The following is a 19,602-nucleotide window of genomic DNA, read 5'->3' on the forward strand; positions in this document are numbered from 1 at the left end:
ACTTTCTTTTTCACACAACTGTATATCTCCTCAAATGACTGATTACCCTGACTATGATAGTTTTATTAATTATTAGACTTTGAGTGCAGCTACTTGGGAACCTCTGTAAACTCTGATTTACATTTTCTGTTTGACCAATAAATCAACCTATTTTCTTTAGAATACGCATTATCTATTTTTTATTCAACTTGTTTCCACGAGTAGTGCTCTGTTTCTTCACCTTCCTGTATCAGCAAGGAAATCCCATCACGAGATGAGAAAACCTTGGGAGACTGACTGGCGTCAGAGAGGGATGATGCTGAATTTAAGAAACAAATGTGAAATTAATCAAAAAATGATGATTTGAAATGTCTAAAAAAATAAATAAAGTAGTGAAAAAAAGGCTATATTTGAGATAAAATCACAGATTTCATCATTCTAGAAAATAGTGAAAGCAGATGTCCAAAACAGCAAAGAAGAACTGAGAGAAATACAGCAAAAAAATACACAAAGCCTTATAGAATTGGGTTACTTCAGTACATCCCTTCAGGAGATAAATATAACTTGCCATCCATAAACCCCCTCCAGAGAGCTCTAAAAAAAACATGTTTATAGAAAGTTGTCACAGGGGCTATATTTTATTCCCATATCTGCCAGACACTGCCCTTATCTCGACTATCAGCAATATACAACCCGTCTGACCCTTTTAAGTGGGTCATACAGGATAGAACCCCCCACACACAATTAAACTCTGTTAAAAGTGCAGCACCCACCCATAACAAGCCTGGGGCTGTCATCAACCCAATATATATTGTATTTTAACTTCAAACTGTAGCTCATTAACTCCTGGAGCACCAGATGGATTAGAATACATAATACAGAATACCTTATGACATTATCATGACAGGAAGCAAAAGTTGGATTTGCTGCATGCAGTTACGCCTTCATGCATCCCCACTCCCTATCTACACCGTTACTACTAGGATATAATGGTTTGACGTACGTTTTGCTCAACCTCCTCTTTGTCACCATATAAATATCAGACAGTTGTCACGGTATCCTCTAGGATAGTTAACCCATAACAAAACCACGTGGTTTTATGCAGGGCAGTCAATGACTTTGCAGGGGCCCAGGACTAGAACCTTCTCCAAGGCCCCGGGTTGTTGAGTGGGGAAGGAAGTGTTTATTCCCCCCTTTTGGTAGCCCTGTCTGTCTTCCCCACCCACCTCTCCATCACACACACTTCCCCTCTCCCTCTCTATTTTTCTCCCTCACCCCTTTTGGGCTCCTCTTTCTCCCCTTCTTCGGGCCCAACCTATGGAGCAGGGGGTGCTGGGTTTTTCCTGGGCCTAATCCAACATCAGAAGGGGGCCCACACAGACGGCCAATTGCAGAAGTCAGGCCCGACTAACGCAGGGCTTAACTTCCGTGATGTCACTGCCGGGGGGGCCTCCTCCACTGCTGGGCCTGGTTTTCTGATGTTAGTTATATTGATTGGTCAATCAGTTTACAGAACCTCACACAGTATTTTATATAACTGAGTAAGAAACAAGAAGGGACACAAGTAAGTCTAAGGCGGACACTGAATCAGCAACAGCAGAGGATACAGAGCTTTAAAAAAAAATAAAAAACATTTTTTAAAACAGTTGATCTAACCTTAAGATGCGGAACTGAGCCCACCTGGAACTGCGCAAGTCAAGCTGAACATTACAGCACGTTTACCTGTTTCAAGACACCGAAAAGAAGCTCACTTGAGCCACAAACATGCCCTGCCAGTGAACAACGATCACATACTCTGTGCCCAGGACATACTTGAAAACGAGAGGTAACTCTCAATGTATTAATTCCTGGTAAAATATTTTATAAATAAATAAACAGCCACAGTTTATGGTTCTTGTGAGTTAAAAAAAAAAAAAAAAAAAAAGAAGCAGTTAGCGTTGCTATATATTTCATTAGTAAACTTAAAATAACACATTTAGTTCCTTGTTTCATCAAATTGATGGTTAACTTGTTAAAGTCTTGGTAATAGGTGGGTGGCTGTTTTAGTATCCTGCATGGAAAGATATATCCTTGTTTAGTTTCTGTTATCAAATAAAAATAAATTAAAAGGAGATTTCTTGTGAAGCTCTAGTGTTTTTTGGTTGTTAAACCAATTAAGTACTTGAGGAAGAGTATATACTCTTTAACATCACTAACTATTCAATCAGAAGCATACCTCACATGTATCAGCACTACATCACTAAACACAAACACTGTCTAATCATAAAAATATACTAACTTAACATTTTACATTCAAATATATTTACCCCTCAGTAATCCAAGTGCCCAGACAGTCATGGTCTAGGACTGGGAGCGCAAACTTCCTGCGCTGTGCCCCCCTACCTGCTCTCTCCTTGTCGCGCCCCCTCTGCAGCATCAAATGATGCCTCGAGGTCATGTGGCGTCGTGTCACGTGACCCACAGCGTCATTTGATGCCACGTTGTCATGGAGATGAGTGAGTGGACATGGAAGCCAGGTAAGTGAGCCGCACCCCCCAAAAAAGTCGTGCGCCCCCCAGTTTGTGCACCGCTGGTCTAGGACATTTGATGGCGGACATATTTGCTAAATTAAGCCCCTAGCCTTACTCGGCGCCCATGCTTAGAGCGACCGCACGATCAAACCCATTCAGTCTATGGGAACATCCATTGAGCGCACGCACATTAGCAACAGCACGGCTGGTTATTCGCAAGACAACACCTTTTGTCTTTGTTTCGCGGCGGCCGGGTCACGTGTGCGGTTCGCCCAATGAGGGCGAACTAGCCCCGTGACATCATCAGCCATGCTTCCCTGTCACGTCTACCCCTAGGCCACAAATCTCTCATGTTACAGGCGTGCGTGACGCCGTGCTAATGCTCGCACTAACCACGGACACGGCCTTATCCTAAAAAAAAACCTATTCTTAACCTCTAATACCAACGCTACCCTAAAAACCATAACCCCTACTCTAACCACTAAGAACCCTTAAGTTAACTTACCTTATTGGCAAAATGGGCGGCTGAGTGTCTAGCAGCAGAGCCGCTGTGGCGAGGGGTCCCCCAGCAGTGGCAAGATGGCGAGAGTCATGGGTGACTGGGAGAAAATCACTGCCAGCTAAATATGGGAGGGAGGGAGAACAGTTTACAGAACCGGCTTCCAGATAGATACTTTGTTTTTTTGATGGTATGTGCCATGATAATATCATGAGATAGTATGTATTTTAATCCATCTGGTGCTTCAGGGGTTAAAAAAATACAACTTGGTTTTAAAAATAACATCTGCTGGGGCTGTAACATGTCAGGACTTTTTCCAGCTTTGTGCTCAGTTCCAAAGAGAGCTTCATTGGGGGTGCCTATCCTGCAAGGGCTACTACAGGTGCCAGATGGGTTGCATGTGCTGATATAGTCTCTAGATAAGGGTGGCAGACGTGGGAATAATATATGGCCCCTGTGACACGTTTATAAACATGGTCTGTTTAAGGCAAACTTCAAAGCATTCTCGGGAGGGGGTCTATGGATTGTCCGAGGTTCCAAGGTAATGACAGTTTGAGTTGCTGGCACACTTCCTAATACCTTGGGGGAGGGGGGGGGGGAAGAGAGGTAGTGTTTGGAGAGAGAGGACGAGACAGACACTTACCCCCATCACATAGAGCACAGGCTGTGGGGAAGATTTACTGCTCATGTCAGTCTGATGTAAACACAGACCCAGCACATGGAACGCAGACATTTGAATGAGGATCGGAAGTACAACATGGAGTGGCAAGGGGTGCGTCCCAAGCCTCTGTCTCACCCTGCACGCTGATTGGCTTTAGCCATGTCTTGTGATTAACATCTGCTCTGGTATGCTGGGAGTTGTAGTTTTGCTGCAAAAAAATTGTCCAGAGCTAGGAACAAAGAGCTGCAGCCCTGGGTGAGATGATTTAAATATATTATATACATGTTGTTTAATGGTTTGCTCCTCTCCATCTGCACAGCATTACTCTCTATGTCTCTCTCTTCCCAGCATTACACCCTCCTTCTCTCTGCACAGCATACCCTCCCCCATCCCCTTTCTATCTCTTTCTGCACAGTGTCATTTGCTCCCTCTCTCTATTCCTCCACAGCATCTCCACCTCTCTTCCCTCCCTGCAAAGCACAGCCCCATCTCTCTCATTCCCTTCACAGATTGCTCTCTCCTCCTCCATTGGTACCTGTAGGTTTGATTAACCTTAGTACCTCTAGGACAGATTCCTGGGACCTCTAGTGATTACCGTACACAGCCGCAGCAATGTGTGACCTGTCAGTCACCGCCGTTACCGGCCACATCGCACCTCATCACGCTTTGCCAGCACAACGTAGAAAAGCTTGATGAGGCGCAATGTGTGTCCCCCCCTCCCCCGGTTGTGGCAGTAACTGACAGGTCAGTCACCAAATGCGGGAGATATGAAAAAGGTGCCCAGGAGATCTAGCAATTCTCCCCGGAGAATTGTCATGTATTGTCACAGTGTGAGGATGCTGGGGGCACGGAGTTGCTGTTACTTTTTTTATTCTCAGGGTACCATTCCTTTTACGAACTTACAATTTCACTTGCTTTTTAAATAAAAAGTAAAAAACAAAAATAAAACAACTGTCCCACTTTTTATTTTTACGCCCACGGACATATTGTGTATATATGGAAACAGCAAATGCTCACTGATTTTATTACTGTGCATTTTGATTCAAGGCTTTCATTGGTGCTACATTTGCCAAGTTATAATGCCTACAAAAGCCTGTGTACTAAGGTGGTGATTACATTTTCGTGCTAACAATTTGTACAAGCCTCATAAAATGTGCGTCCTTGCAAGGATGAGGGCTTCATACATAGGATGCATGGTTTGTTGCTTGGAATCAATTTTGACACATTGCCTCGTATTGAATACCTGATGGATACATTTTACATGAAAACAGAATGATGTGTATTTTGTATAGTTAGCACTAGTAAAAGTAGATATACATTGTTGTTGTTATTACTTATATTAGCCATATTGTAAAAGTAATACATTTGTATAAGGAAACATTTGTGCTGCTTCAAATACAATTTTGGTTGATACATCGCAATTTAGTTATGCTGTTAGTGCAGGACTAGCCAACTCCTGTCCTCGAGGGCCACCAACAGGTTGGGTTTTAAGGATATCTCTGCTTCAGCACAGATGGCTCAATCAGTGGCTCAGTCTTTGACTGAAGCAGTGTTATCCTTAAAACCTGGGAGTATTGATAGGAGCTAGAGATAGCCCCCAAAAATGTCGGAGCTCAATGATAACATATGCTTAAAGTAACTTTGACAAAAAATGTTTTTTTTTCGGCGGTCACTGCTGCCTCTGGGGTATAAAGTGGATGTCCCACACGCAAAGGCAATAAAAAGATTTATTTAATGCATATACACAAAAAAAAACTGCTACAGAGTGAACTCTTGACGCGTTTCGTCCCATCAAGGACTTTGTCAAAGTCCTTGACGGGACGAAACGCGTCAAGAGTTCACTCTGTAGCAGTTTTTTTTGTGTATATGCACTAAATAAATCTTTTTATTGCCTTTGCGTGTGGGACATCCACTTTATACCCCAGCGGCAGCAGTGACCGCCGAAAAAAAACCATTTTTTGCCTGACTTAAATTGGCTGGAGCACGCTGCACTTTCCTTCTGGATCAGAGGCTACCGACGTCATCACCTTCATTATCGACCGGAGACCCGTCGCGTCAAGACCGTGAGTGTATACTTTTGATCTCCCTCCCCTACCTCCGCAGTGAGGATTTCTTCCCCGTATATGACACCGGGTTTAGGAGGGCAGTGGCGGAGGGTAGCGGCATACTAGCTGAGTGTCCTCTCATAGGGATGCGGCGGTATAGCTACTATATATTCCTCCTTACCACATTGTAGCCCCTACCCGTGGGTAGTCACGAGATACGGTAGAAATGGGGTGACTTATCATATACTCATTCATCAGTGGTGACCCTGAACAGAAGGGTGTTTATTATTCTAAGCACAGTTATTTGTTCTGGACTATATGTAGTGTATGTCTGTGCACAATTAGAAGCATCAGTTTTTCTTGGACATTCTGAGATACCTGTCGTCTGTTAAAGTAACTTTGAAGCTGGAATCCTTAATGAGTATCTATTGATAATGTAGCCAGACATACACACCTGATCTCACCCACGCCTCCCTGCCATCTCTTCCCCTGTAAATGGTGTTAACCTTCTGATTTAATACTGACTAACCTTAAAACTCACCCCACAAGTTAAGCATCCCAACAGCCGGCACTCATGGTTACTGTCCCACACTCAGCCACTCCTACCACCCACTGTGGCCAAGCACTGCCGTACACAGCACTTATTCCCTCACCTACTGTCTCTGTAAGTCTCCCACCATACCTCTTAGATTGTAAGCTCTTCGGGGCAGGGATTTCCTTTCCTATTGTCTGATTTTGCTGCACTTACTGTATCATTTTAATTCCCTGTACTGTATTCTTTGTGAAGCGCTGAGTACACTTTTGGCGCTATATAAATAAAGACATACAATACAATACAATTTAATAACACACGAGTAAGTGTTATAAAACCTCAGCCCCTATAAGGTATAATATCACGTAGAGCAACTGGCTAATATCAGCAAGCACAAACTTGTTACTCACGATTATCCCTTCAATGAGAAGACAGCCGTCAGGGGGAAGAGGTAGACAGGAGCAACTTGAATGTCAGTGACGGCCAGCTATATATTCAGCTGCAAGAGGAAGGCGAGTAAAACATTAAATCCTCTACCAAGAGATGTCCGTCAACAGGGAGCAGCTCCGGTGGATGTTCCGTCTGCGTCCGCTGCGTGGGCGTCGTCGTGATGACAGGAACCACCGGAGGAGATAGCTGTATGTCACGTAGCTTTGCTCCGTCTCAAAACTCCTGCCGAAGAGCAGGAAATGGGTATGAGTATGAGGTACCCTCCAGCTTGGTGTGCATCCAGGTGTGTACTAGATTGGTGAATGGTAGAAAAGACAAAATGCCCAGAGCACAACTTGCCAAAGAAACTGGTGGACCAAGGACCAAAATGAAAGATTTATTGTATTAAAAACAAAAACAAACTAGTGCGTGAAACGCGTCAGAGGATCTGCCAGGATCGTTCGTTTTTGTTTTTAATACAATAAATCTTTAATTTTGGTCCTTGGTCCACCAGTTTCTTTGGCAAGTCGTGCTCTGGGCATTTTGTCTTTTCTACCATTCACCTATCCTTAAAACCTGACCTGTTGGTGGCTCTTGAGGACTGAAGTTGGCCGCTCCTGTTTTAGAGGCTTCTCCAGGTTTAACTTGGCGGACGATTTTGAGACACTTTTAGCTTTTTTGGCATACCGAAAGTTACTATTTCACTATGAACCATTTACATCTGGACGCCTCGTGTAGTCTCTGTGCGACATTTTTTTAAATTATTTGTGACGCTGATTGAGACATTCCAGGTTAGTACATAGGTGCACACAAGCACAATTTAAAATGAGATTTCCGTGCGCCAAAACAGGCGTTTGCGAAGCTTATTACATAGCAGTGCTAGAGTCCCACCAAAAACAGTGCCGGCTCTCTCTCTCTCTTCCCACTTTAAACACAGCAATTTTTTAAAATAATAGTTCCTTTTATTAAATGTTTTTCATTCTCCCCTACATGCTCCCCTCCTGACCAGCTTCTCCCCCACACACTCCCTTTGTGACAAGCTTCTCCCCACATGCTCCCTTTTTGACCAAATTCTCCCCCATTTTCTCCCCTCCTACTGCGTCTACTCCACATTCTCCCCTCCTCACTAGCTTCTCCTCTCCTTACCAGCTTCTCCCCCACATGCTCCCCTCCTGACCAGCTTCTCCCCCACATGCTCCCCTCCTCATCAGCTTCTCCCCCACATGCTCCCCTCCTCACCAGCTTCTCCCCCACATGCTCCACTCCTGATCAGCTTATCCCCCACATGCTCCCCTCCTCACTAGCTTCTCCCTACATGCTCCCCTCCTCACCTGATTCTCCCCCCACATGCTCCCCTCCTGATCAGCTTCTCCCCCCACATGCTCCCCTCCTGATCAGCTTCTCCTCCACATGCTCCCCTCCTGACCAGCTTCTCTCCCACATGCTCCCCTCCTCCCCCTAACATGTTGGCCTCTTCTGCAGCTTCTCTTCTTTATACTCTCTTCACCTACTTCTCTCTGACATGCCCCCCTTTCCTCTCTCTTAGAACTGTTAACTGAACAAACCTGACAAAGAGGCCAGGGGGGCCAGAAATGTTACTGGTTAAGTTCACAGTAAGTTCAAATTGATATAACTTGTTCAAATTAACAGAATGCCTTTATTTTGAACAAAGAGAGGAGTGAGTTTAGGAGTTTTATACTAATAAATAAATACGTGCCCGCCCATGTTTGTTGATGCAAAGTCTACTAGAAGTCCCATATAAACAAATCTATTTACTAAAGCACTTTTCTCCCAATGGGACTCAAAGCTCTTCACAATTACAATATAATGCTCAGCACAGTACAGTACATAGAATTTTACAGCCTCACCACGCTTGGGTGACCCCAGATCAGGCAAAACGTAACTTCTAATGTACTTACTTTTTCTGAGCCCTATAAATTCAAGTATTCTAAATATTCTCTTTTATTTTCATGGAGAGAGACTCTCTGACTTGCAAACTTACATATCTTTGGTACCTTGCCATTAGCACGTCTCTTGGGAGGGGGTTGGGAGCTATCGCACTTGGAAGTGGTCTGCTTTTAAAAGAAGCCGGGAGTATGACCTCGAGTATAATTAGAGCTCTAAGACAGGGGTACGCAAACTGAGGGGCGCACCCCCCAGGGGGAGAGCGGGAGAGCGGTGGTTGCAGAGGCCACGCGCTCTTCCCCGAGGCATTTAAACTAAATGCCGGTGGATCACGTGAGGCCTCTGCAACGTCCCTTACCTTGTCTTCGGCAGCGCGGCGTCAAATGACGCCATGACGTCACAACGTCACGTAATCCCGCTGCATCACATGACGTCGCTGCGTCACTTGATGCAGAAGACAAGGTAAAGAGGGAGGCACAAGCAGGCAGGGGAGCGCAGCAAGGAAAGTTTGCACTCCCCTGCTCTAAGGCCTCGTTCAGGGTGCCAGAGGCAGGAGTTGGAGGGAGGGCGTTCGGGAGGGAGGGCGTTCGGGAGGGAGGGCGTCAGTTTGCTGGGCGATGTGGGTTCATCCCCAGCAGACTGTTTCAGGAGTTGAGGAGGCGGGGAGGGGGCGGGGCTACAGACCTGAGGTTAGGGATCCAAGTTGCAGTCATGAAATCATTCTCAAGAATGATCTCATTGGCTGCCGAGGTCCCAGTGACGCTGCTGCAGCTTCAAAAAATGAATTGTTCGTTTATTGAAACTGTAGCCAGCGTCAACTCCGGGCTTCGGAGACAGGGCAGCTGCTACCCTGACAACCAGTATTCAATTTGAATACATTGTGTCCCACGGCAGCTCGCATGGCAGCACGCCCTCCCTCCGAAGCCTGCACCCTGAACGAGGCCTAAGGTGTACTGTAACAGGGGAGCTATCCAGCATCTCAGATAGTTCAATGATAGAGCTGCTGCCCTGAATAGCAGAGGTTGGGGCTTCTGATCCCCCCTCCTCTCTTCCTCCTCCCCCCTTTCTTCCTCCCCCATCTTTTTGTTTCCTCTTCCCCTCTCTTCCTCTCCCTCTTTTCCCTTCCTCCTCCCCCTCTTTTCCTTGCCTTCTCCCCTTCTTCCCTCCTCTCCACATCTCTTTTTCCTCCCCCATCTCTTCTTCCAAACCCCATCTCTTCCTCCCAAACTTCTGCCCCTTGCTCCTTCCCCATCTCTTCCTCCTTCCCCATCTATTCCTCCTCCTCCCCATCCTTCGACTCCCCCTCCATGACTGAGCCACTGATTGAGCCACTTGTGCTGAAGCAGGGATATCCCTAATACCTGGCTTCTTGGTTGCCCTTGAAAACTGAAGCTAGCCACCTTTTGGTATATACAGATGTAGCTAGAGTCTGTGTAACATCTGTCACATTATGGGGAGGATGTGTTTTGATATTCTGCAATATCCCTGCCATTGAATCCTATGAAAACTCTGTGATATTCTGCCATAAAATACGATATTCTACATTATCGGCAAGTGAGATAAAGCTGGCTACACCTGTATCTGTGTATTTATATATATATATATTTATTTTTCCACCCTGTGTCAGTTTGGGAGTTATGGCAGAAGCACCTCTTCGACGTGGTCGTCCTCCTCTATCACCGGACACAAGAGCAAAGCGCAGAAGAGAATCGCGTCTAAAAATTCACGATACCCGTATAACTATTGGCAATACGTTTGATGACTGGATGTCGATAAAAGATGAAAAGGGGTTTACAAAACACGAGGAAGTTGCTAGGTGTCTCATAAATACTTACAGGTAAGTCTCTCCATGTGGTCATCATATATAGTTGGAGTTTGAACATTTTTCTCTGACTGATTTTGTTTTTCATTGTATTTCCTTAGTTGATACGTTTTGTACTAAAATGTCCTTTTGTTGTCGCGTTTCTTTTAGGAAGTACAATAGAATGTTCAAAGAACAAAGTAAGTTTACTTTACGTCTTTAGAAATCACAAACATTCTTCATTTATTGGTATGACCTAAAATTATTCTTTACCAAAGGTCTTCAGTCATCACAAGAAAGCTCCAGCGATGCGCATACCAAGACGGGGGAAGGTATCGGCTCTGAAACTTTTCTGCCCCTAGAGACTGGGCATCCCGTGGAAGATTATCTCTGTGGACCCGGTGGAATGAGTTCACCAACAAACCCACTTCTTCTAGCAAAACATTATAACGACATTTTATCTACTTCGATCGCGTCACACCATGTCATCCCTACCTTTGAAAGTACAAGGTGAGGTCAAACAAGTAAAAGTGCGCAGGAGGTACAGAATGATTTTCACCATGTGAAGGTACAATTATCTATGTTTTTATTTTTTGGGGGGACAGTGCCCGCAGTGATCTTCCACCGAAAGAATTCAAATCTGAAAAGGACTCTTCTGAAGACGATGAAGAAGAAGACTCCTTTGATGACAGTTACCATTTGTCACAGGAGGAGTATGTGTAACTTTTTATGCTTTCACCATAGCATTTAAATTGTAGACATCTACATGTATTCAGCTCTAAGTGCAGGTGTATTTTATTTTTCAGATTTGGAAAAACGAATCCAGCAGACAATACAATAAAAGAAGAGATTTTTGAAGTAATAATTAGTAATGAGGAATCGGACGTCGATGATGGTTCGGCAATTGGCCACGAGACAGAAGACCTCCGGGAGGCGCACCTCCAAAACGGGCGCCTAAACTTACAGCTCCCTATCTGGCCACACTCAATCCGCTGCCATCCTCTATATTGTGGCCCCAAAAGTGAACAAATGCAGAGGGTGGCAGGACAGACGGATCCCTGTCCGAAGAGTGCAATATTGATCCAAACGGACCTCCCCCGGTAGTCCGGGGACTGCTTTCCACTTGGGGCTGACCCTGTGACCGCAAATACCAGTGCTACAGCAAACAGTGCGTAACACAGAACATGTTCTGAGATGGAGAGATTATCAATTTTATTTACAGATTACTACAACTCAAACGGAATGTCCTTTTTTGGGGGGCCTGGTGACCTGGATTGTCTGGAGATCTCTCCACATGACTGTGGGCATTGATACATCTGCGTGGCATAATTTCAAATGGCCTGTGCCCTACCTCCTACCCACCGTTCATGAACCCAGTAAGATTCTAAAGACAATTACTTGACTACTTTCAAACCTGTCACCTCTTTATTTGCTATAAGCTCTCAATATATGTACCATATCAGCATTACTGTTTGCTTGTGCTGTTGAGAAGCTGCAAAGCCGTGTTGTAGTTTGCTGACTGCTGCTGCCTAAAGATAAAACCCCCTTCAAGCTTTCCTCCTTAATATAGCTACATTAATCTGCCTTCGAGTTGCTGAGAACCTGCTAAATGTAGTCATATTCAACTGACCACTATTGTCTAAAAATAAGACCTATTTTTAAAGCTCTGCTTCTGCTCTAACCATGTATATACTGGACTTTCTGTCTCTGGAACTGCTGATTCTTTGCCACACTGTAATATTTAACTCTCAATAACTACCATTTACACAGACTTTATTTGTTTCAATGAAGGTTGCTCAACTGTCTCTAGTTGAGCTACATGTTTTAATGCTTGTGCTTGAAGAAAGCTTAAGAACCTTATTTAAATACTGTCACAGTGAACATCCCCCCTCCATTCCTCTTTTTTTAAACCATATGTGATTCAGGGAAGATTGTGTTCAACGTATGTTTAACTATTAGTGCAACTTCAGTCATCTGATTTCTTACAGCCTCGTCATTGCAGTTAAAGAACCCAGTTTATGGAATCATTCTTGACTCCTAACCATTCTACCGTGACATCTAAATCCTTACAAAAAGATCAAAAGGAGAAAGAAGAAAAAAAAGACACTACTTCTGTGCTGGTTGTTCAACAAGTATCCGAATCAGCTATGCTGGAGAGAGGAAGACTTTTCCCAATTCAAAAACAAATTGGCACAACAAGAGACTAAACTGTCATAACTAACACATTGATATTCAGACTTGGATGATCAAGTCACTGCACATGTCCTATCTATTGGTGCTTTAATTGTCAAAATTCCTCACTGCTCTCCAAGGTGGATGATCTGGAATACAGATTGTGACAAAATAATCTATGACTGGTGGGTCTTCCCAAGGAGTACAATTCTAAACACATCATGAAGTTTGTCTCCACTGAATGACTAGAGCTTCTACGATTTAAAAGATGTGTGTCTTCCCCTTACAATTGCAAGAGCACGTGGGATTGGCCATGAGGGAAATAATACATCAAATTGTTTGGGACCAAGACACATCATGATTAAATATCTCAACTTTGCATGCAGACAAGGTAGCTGTGTTAATATTTTACCACATAGTAGACAGACAGAACCCCTGTAGATAGCACTCTGTTTCTGTATGAATTGGTGATTTATTTAAAATAACTTTATTAATTGACAATATCGTTAAAATATTGGGGTTTAAAACAATGATTAAATGATGCCAAGTGTGGCTAACTCTATGGATAGGTGTATCCAGAGGAGTATACAATGGTGTATTAATGCCCAGTGTTAGGATAATTCACTGGCCCTAGTGTTCCTCATATGGAGAGAATGGGCTAGAGTTCTTATGGTGAAAGTAGCGGCTGTTTGGACCACAGATGTAGTGCCCCAGTATTGAAATACTAGTAGATGCACTAGTTGATTGGACCTGTACTTAGCTGCTTGTGTACTGCAGCTATTAGTACATTATAGACTTGTATATACAGATCTAGAATAGACACTAGTATTAGTTTTGCAATACTGGTAAATTAGTGGCACTGAATGCTAATCCCCAAACACAGCATTGAGCTTAAAGGGGCACACTCATTGAGCAAAACGGCAACCAATCCAGCAATTAACCTCTGGAGTGCCAGACCATCACCACAAATGAAGAGCACTAAACCAACTAGGGAAAGGTCTTTCATATTAGACCGATATTAATACCCTAAAAGGAGCAGTACTCAGCTGTTAATTCGGTATCTGTATATACAGTATTTACAGCAGTGCCACTAACTTACCAGTATTGCAAAACTAATACTAGTGTCTATTCTAGCCCTGTTATTACACACTTGGGATGTACACGTGTTAAGTACCACACACTTGTATCTAAATACCACCACCCACACATGCTGGTGTTAACAACTCATACTAGGTGCACATAGACCTAGATCTGTATATACAAGTCTATAATGTACTAATAGCTGCAGTACACAAGCAGCTAAGTACAGGTCCAATCAACTAGTGCATCTACTAGTATTTCAATACTGGGGCACTATATCTGTGGTCCAAACAGCCGCTACTTTCACCATAAGAACTCTAGCCCATTCTCTCCATATGATGAACACTAGGGCCAGTGAATTATCCTAACACTGGGCATTAATACACCATTGTATACTCCTCTGGATACACCTATCCATAGAGTGAGCCACACTTGGCATCATTTAATCATTGTTTTAAACCCCAATATTTTAACGATATTGTCAATTAATAAAGTTATTTTAAATAAATCACCAATTCATACAGAAACAGAGTGCTATCTACAGGGGTTCTGTCTGTCTACTATGTATTAAGTTATACGCCCTTTGCAGCACTAGTTTCATTGTTCTATAGCAAAGCTGAAGCGGGGGTAATCATACGTATAAAATTAATATTTTACCACAATGTTATTGAAATCTGTTAAAGTTCAGAAAATCATTCTGTACCAAGAATACTCTGTGGATATGGCTAAGAAAATAAGGACATTTGACCTATTTTCACTATGCTCTTCAGAAAAGCAAACTTTCCATCATACACCCTACCAAACTAAAGATCTTCACACGTCAAGGCCAAAGAATCTATGACTCAATGGAACAAGCTCAAGTTTATGATCATTGTTTTGCAAGTCCATCACCCTCTTCCTTCAAGCAAGGGTTGGAGTCGAATTCCTACGCTCCACTCATTGCTCCGACCTAGAAAAGATGCCAGAAGATGATCTCCAACACAAAATCAACAGATAATTTTCCCTCACGTTCTGCAGAGTTTCAATGGGGGGGGAGGAGGGGATTACTGACCTTCTTCATGTCATTGTCCATAATGGACTATTCTTTCGTTCAATTGGTTTATTGTTGAATTTGTTGCCATCTGTACCATTACTAGGATTTAGATGTAATGGTCTTTTATTTGTTATTGGGTCATGTATAAATGCTAATCTCATTTGTCTGGGTCCTTGGATTCCATCTCTAAGTATGCATCTTATTGGGAGAGCAAGAGGTTTACGTTTTTAAGTTTGAATTTAGGAGCGATCAACACCCCATTTAAAAGATTTTTTTTTTTTTTCTAAATATACGCAGGAAACTCCTCACAAAATGAGGAGCATAACATATATATGTGCCGGTTTTAATAGAGAAAAAAAAAGAGGTTTTGCAATTTTAATTATTAAAGTATACATTTAAACTGTTTACTCAGAAACAGAAGGTAGATAGCTGATTGCTCATGTTAAAAATTCATACTGTTTTCGCTTCATTTCTATGGAATTTCACCATTTTGTTTCAGCGCCCGCAATTATCTTTCATTTTTGACTGCACGTATACTTCTATATATTTGAGATACATCATAAACAATTTCTACTGGCTAACATTTATGTCCCAAATGATTTCTCTGGATTGTTATTTACAAATATAGCTAACAGATATTCTGAATCTTAAATACCTCTAATATTAGGGGGATGGATTTTAATCCTATTAATAAACTAGAATTAGATCAGTGATCCCTACCCTTAGCTCTAAGATGAGATGGCATCCAAGGATTGTTGATTGGCTGAAGGATAGACTGAATGTGTTGGATCCATGGAGAATGATGCACTCGCGAGGTCATGAGTTCACATGCTCTTCCAAAGCATTCAAGCCTCATATATACTGTACATTTCTTTTTAATTACCATCTCCATTTTTTCTACAATTAACAAATCGGTTATTAAAAATATATAACTATCAGATCATGCCCCAGTTTGGTTTGATGTGTTAATTGATACGCAATCTTCATCTTGTTAGAGCTAGTCCTGTCCTAAAATTATGACCACTAATGAAACTCTCAAAAGTCACCTACAGAATCATTGGTTAAATTATGAGAGCAACAATTTTCAACATAAAAGGTTATCCTGCCCGGTTTAGGAAGCAGCAAAATCAGTAATAAGGGGTTAAATAATCTTCAGAATACAAAAAAAACCCAGCAAAACATTATCTAATGATGTCTCATCTGGGGGGAAAAAATTCCTTCCAGACTCCAGTAAAGGTAATCAGATAACTCCCTCGATCAACATCCTTCCCATGTTTACTTATTTGGTATATCCCTGTACAGTATACACTTCCTTCTATAAAGAGGTCTAACCTTTTCCTAATGATATCTATTGTATCTGACATCACAATTTCCACGGGTAATGAATTCCACATTGTAACTGCCCTTACCTGTGGTCTGCGGCTGTGCTTTCAGAGCAGAGCAGGCGATCCGACGGGGGGGACGGCCATGACGTCACGCGGCTGGCTCACTCTCATTGGCTGCCGCCGTGACGTGGCCAATGGTCATCCACCACGCCAAAAGACACATTTTGGCCAAGGCGGTCGCGCATCACGGCTTGTGCGCGCACAGACACCAACTGGGGCCTGCCCCATAGAGGGCTGTGCCTTGTGTGCGGCGCACGCGCTGCCGTGGCAGCTGGAGACCTAGCCTAAATAAGTAAATACGTACTATAGTCAGGTTAAGAGTAAGGCTGACAATACGGCCCTGACTGTTCTAAGGGAAGAGAAATATGTAACTACTAATTGGAAAGAATCCCTCTAAAGCACCCAAATATAATAAGTATGAAATTTATTAAATAACATCTATAAAAACATAAATTTAAACAGTCCCTTGTAATCAGTCACAGACACACCTTCTGTTGACGCTTAAATCTAAGTTAATACAAAGAAAACATGCTAATCACAATGGTGCTGGACCCCAAGATGAACAGTGTGGGGAATGAAGACCTAGGGTCCATTTAACCATAGAGGTTAAATCTCAGCAACAGTGTAATAGTAGAATTGGTGCTGCAATGTTACCTCTATGGTGGTAACACATATGGATAGGATGTAAATGAATGGTAAGGATGTAATAGCAATGAACCAGAGTGAGTCTGTTAGTATGGCACCCTTGTTTTGCCAAAATCAGTAAGAATAATCAAGTCCAGAATGTCCTGAAGGTATATACAGACTGAATGGTGCTTAGCCGGTTCCTGTTATGCAGAGACACGATTTAGCTAGGCAAAAGAATTAGCCAGTTAGAGGTTACATTTCAGCACCAATTCTACTATTACACTGTTGCTGTTGTGCTACGTATGTGTCAAGGGATTTTTTGGTTTACTGCCAGCACATGTGACCGACTGGTCTAGGTAGGGGAAGGGCACCTTCTAGCTCGAACCCCTAGGTCTTCATTCCCCACACTGTTCATCATTTTTGGGTCCAGCGCCATTGTGATTAGCATGTTTTCTTTGTATTAACTTAGATTTAACCAGTTTAATGTCAACAGAAGGTGTCTGTGACTAATTCCCAGGGACTGTTTTAATGCATGTTCTCATAGATGTTGTTTAATAAATGTCATACTTATTCTTGAGTGCTTTAAAGGGATTATTTCCCATTAGTAGTTTTATATTAATCTGTATTACACCTTATCTGCCATTTACCTGCCCACATTTCCAGTTTATTCAAGTCCTTCTGATATTACATTCTGCTCTGATTTTACTACATTGCATAATTTAGTGTTATCAGCAAAAATGGAGACTTTGCACTCTATGCCAACCTCAAGGTCATTAATAAACATGTTTTAAAAAGCAGTGGCCACACTACCGGACCTTGAGGTACTCCACTTACAACTTTAGCCAAACCTGACAATACCCTGTAGTCTGTCCTTGAACCAGTTTTCAATCCAGGAGCAAATATTGTTACCCAGACCTAATTCCTTTATTGTGTACACTGACCATGTGTGTGGCACTGTATCAAAAGCATTTGCAAAATCTAAGTAGACCACATCAACTGCATTGCCCTGGTCTAGATTCCTACTTACCTCCTTGAAGAAACAAATAAGGTTTGTTTGGCACAGCCTATCCTTCATAAATCCATGCTGACTATTACTAATAATATTGCTATCCATTAGGTATTCCTGAAAATTATCTCGTACTAAATCTTCACGTAGCTTCCCCACCCTTGATGTCTGGCTTACAGGTCTGTAATCTCCTGGTTAAGTATAGGCACCATGTCTGCTTTACGCCAATCTTGTGGTACTGAGCCAGTGAAAATGGAGTCCTTGAATATTATATATAATGGTTTGGCTATTACTGAACGTGGCTCCTTAAGAACTCTTGCCATGCCATTGGGGCCAGGTGCTTTGTTTTCCTTAATTGTATCAAGCCACCTTTGTAACTCTTCCTTTGTTAAAATGTCAGTTAATATTGAGGTTGTGGCTTCCAATATTTTTGCAATTGACTCATTGGTAAATAGAGGCAAATAATTTATTTAATAAATCTGCCTTCTCCTTATCTCCAATAATTTGCTTGCCCATCTCACACTGAAAGGGTCCTATAGTTTCTTTTTTAAGCTGTTTGTTACATTTCTTTCATTCTGATATGAAGCCTCTGTCTCTTCTGACTAAGAATCTATAAGCCTGCCTCTTCTTTTCCATTTCTTCCTATACTGTATCTGTTTATTAGACATTGGTATAGACTTTAAAAAAAATCTTTATTCCCCAAAGGTGTGTACACTGATAAGTACACTTATCTAACAAAGTTTTAAAGACTGCCCATTTTTAATCATCCCAATGAATTTCCTTGGGATGAAGAAAATCTCTTCCATCTCTTCCTTAGTTTGCTAAAATCTTCTAAAATTAAGAGTCTTTATTTATCCTATATAATATGGGTTATTTCAAATGAGACCATGTTATATCACTGTTTCCCAAATGTACCTTGACTTGAATATTTGTTATTACTTGTACCTGGTTTGATATGACCAAGTTCAGTAATGCCCCTCTCCTTGTTGCGTCATCAATAATTACACAATTCATTTGAATAATGATACTCTGTTAACAGATTCTGGACAGTCTTTTATCATTGGCCTAGATGCAGAAAAGGCCTTTGACTTAGTTACATGGAATGACTTTCTTTATTCTGTGTCTAAGTTTGGTATATAGGATCTATGTGTTCAATCTATTCCAGCCATAAATAATAATCCTATTGCTCCATTATTGGTTCACATCGACACCCTAATTGCATTTCATCTAAGATTAAAGGTAATGCTTTCTATTTTGATACAATAAGAGCCTGGGCACAGGCCAAAAGGTGTCCAGGGCTATATCTAACTATTACACCCTACTTACCTATTCTGGGTAACACTGGGTTCACCACGGGAAACACTGAAACTCCTATTGTTTTATGGCAAAAAGGAATCTGATTAATCAAAGATTTGGTTGACAAAAATGTTCAAACTTTATTTTCCTTTCAACAGCTTGCTCAAGCAAAAATGACAATTTCCAAACAATATTTGTATGCCGTTTTACAAATCGGTCACTAATACTCTCCAACAGAGACAGCAGTCTGCAGTCTTGAACTACCTTGATATTGTGCATCACTAGATGTTTCTAGACCTTTTGTTTTTTTTTTTAACCAGGCAGATTACGTTTATGTTAATTGATATAAAATTGTTACCTTTACCTTTTTGTAAGGACTGCACAGATATTCTATATTGCTATCCTTCATTTAGAAATATTATATGTCCTTCATAATTTCCCATGTCAATTAAGGCCCATACAGAAATGCAAGTTTTCTATGAAACTTCCTCTCTGAATTGTCCTAAGTGTGGAAGAGACGATACGTATCTTTTACATGCTCATGCCAGGAAATTAAAACATTTTGGTATAAAACCCTTCAATACACATTTACCATTACTCAGATTCAATTCCCTGTTAGCAGCCGGGCTTTGATTTTCAACC

General features: G+C 42.0%; 1 protein-coding gene and 1 long non-coding RNA gene across 7 annotated transcripts in view; one reads left to right on the top strand and one right to left on the bottom strand.

Moving 5' to 3' along the window:
• LOC142498843 (uncharacterized) overlaps positions 1 to 3,760 on the bottom strand; it is a 40,726-nt gene extending 36,966 nt beyond the window's left edge. For all 4 annotated transcript variants that reach the window (XR_012802563.1, XR_012802562.1, XR_012802564.1 and 1 more), the window contains exons 1-2: positions 3,632 to 3,760; positions 2,995 to 3,109 (exon numbers count right to left, since the gene is read on the bottom strand). This is a non-coding gene — a long non-coding RNA (uncharacterized LOC142498843). The remainder of the gene's footprint in view (positions 1 to 2,994; positions 3,110 to 3,631) is intronic.
• A 71-nt stretch (positions 3,761 to 3,831) lies between these two features.
• On the top strand, positions 3,832 to 12,970 carry LOC142498842 (uncharacterized). Of its 3 annotated transcripts, none has more exons than XR_012802560.1 (7): positions 3,832 to 3,904; positions 10,188 to 10,397; positions 10,533 to 10,561; positions 10,640 to 10,871; positions 10,967 to 11,074; positions 11,168 to 11,737; positions 12,350 to 12,970. XR_012802560.1 is itself a non-coding variant. In XM_075607426.1 (7 exons), exons 3-7 carry the CDS (start codon positions 10,198 to 10,200, stop codon positions 11,463 to 11,465), a joined length of 867 nt encoding a protein of 288 aa, XP_075463541.1. In that variant the 5' UTR covers positions 3,846 to 3,904; positions 8,202 to 8,268; positions 10,188 to 10,197; the 3' UTR covers positions 11,466 to 12,970. The 3 variants fall into 3 exon arrangements, 2 of the variants coding, with proteins under 2 accessions (XP_075463540.1, XP_075463541.1); XM_075607426.1 differs by adding an exon at positions 8,202 to 8,268 and having other exon boundaries at positions 3,846 to 3,904; positions 11,168 to 12,970; XM_075607425.1 differs by having other exon boundaries at positions 11,168 to 12,970.
• The last annotated feature ends 6,632 nt before the right edge of the window (positions 12,971 to 19,602 follow it).

Source organism: Ascaphus truei, chromosome 7 (assembly GCF_040206685.1).
Source record: "Ascaphus truei isolate aAscTru1 chromosome 7, aAscTru1.hap1, whole genome shotgun sequence".
NCBI lineage: Eukaryota > Metazoa > Chordata > Amphibia > Anura > Ascaphidae > Ascaphus > Ascaphus truei.

Excerpts from the sequence above, each read along its gene's own strand:
- LOC142498842 (XM_075607425.1), top strand. The coding sequence starts at position 3,837 with ATGCTGGGAGTTGTAGTTTTGCTGCAAAAAAATTGTCCAGAGCTAGGA. Across the intron at positions 3,905-10,187 it reads ACAAAGAGCTGCAGCCCTGG|TTTGGGAGTTATGGCAGAAG; the intron begins GTGAGATGATTT and ends ACCCTGTGTCAG. Across the intron at positions 10,398-10,532 it reads TGTCTCATAAATACTTACAG|GAAGTACAATAGAATGTTCA; the intron begins GTAAGTCTCTCC and ends CGTTTCTTTTAG.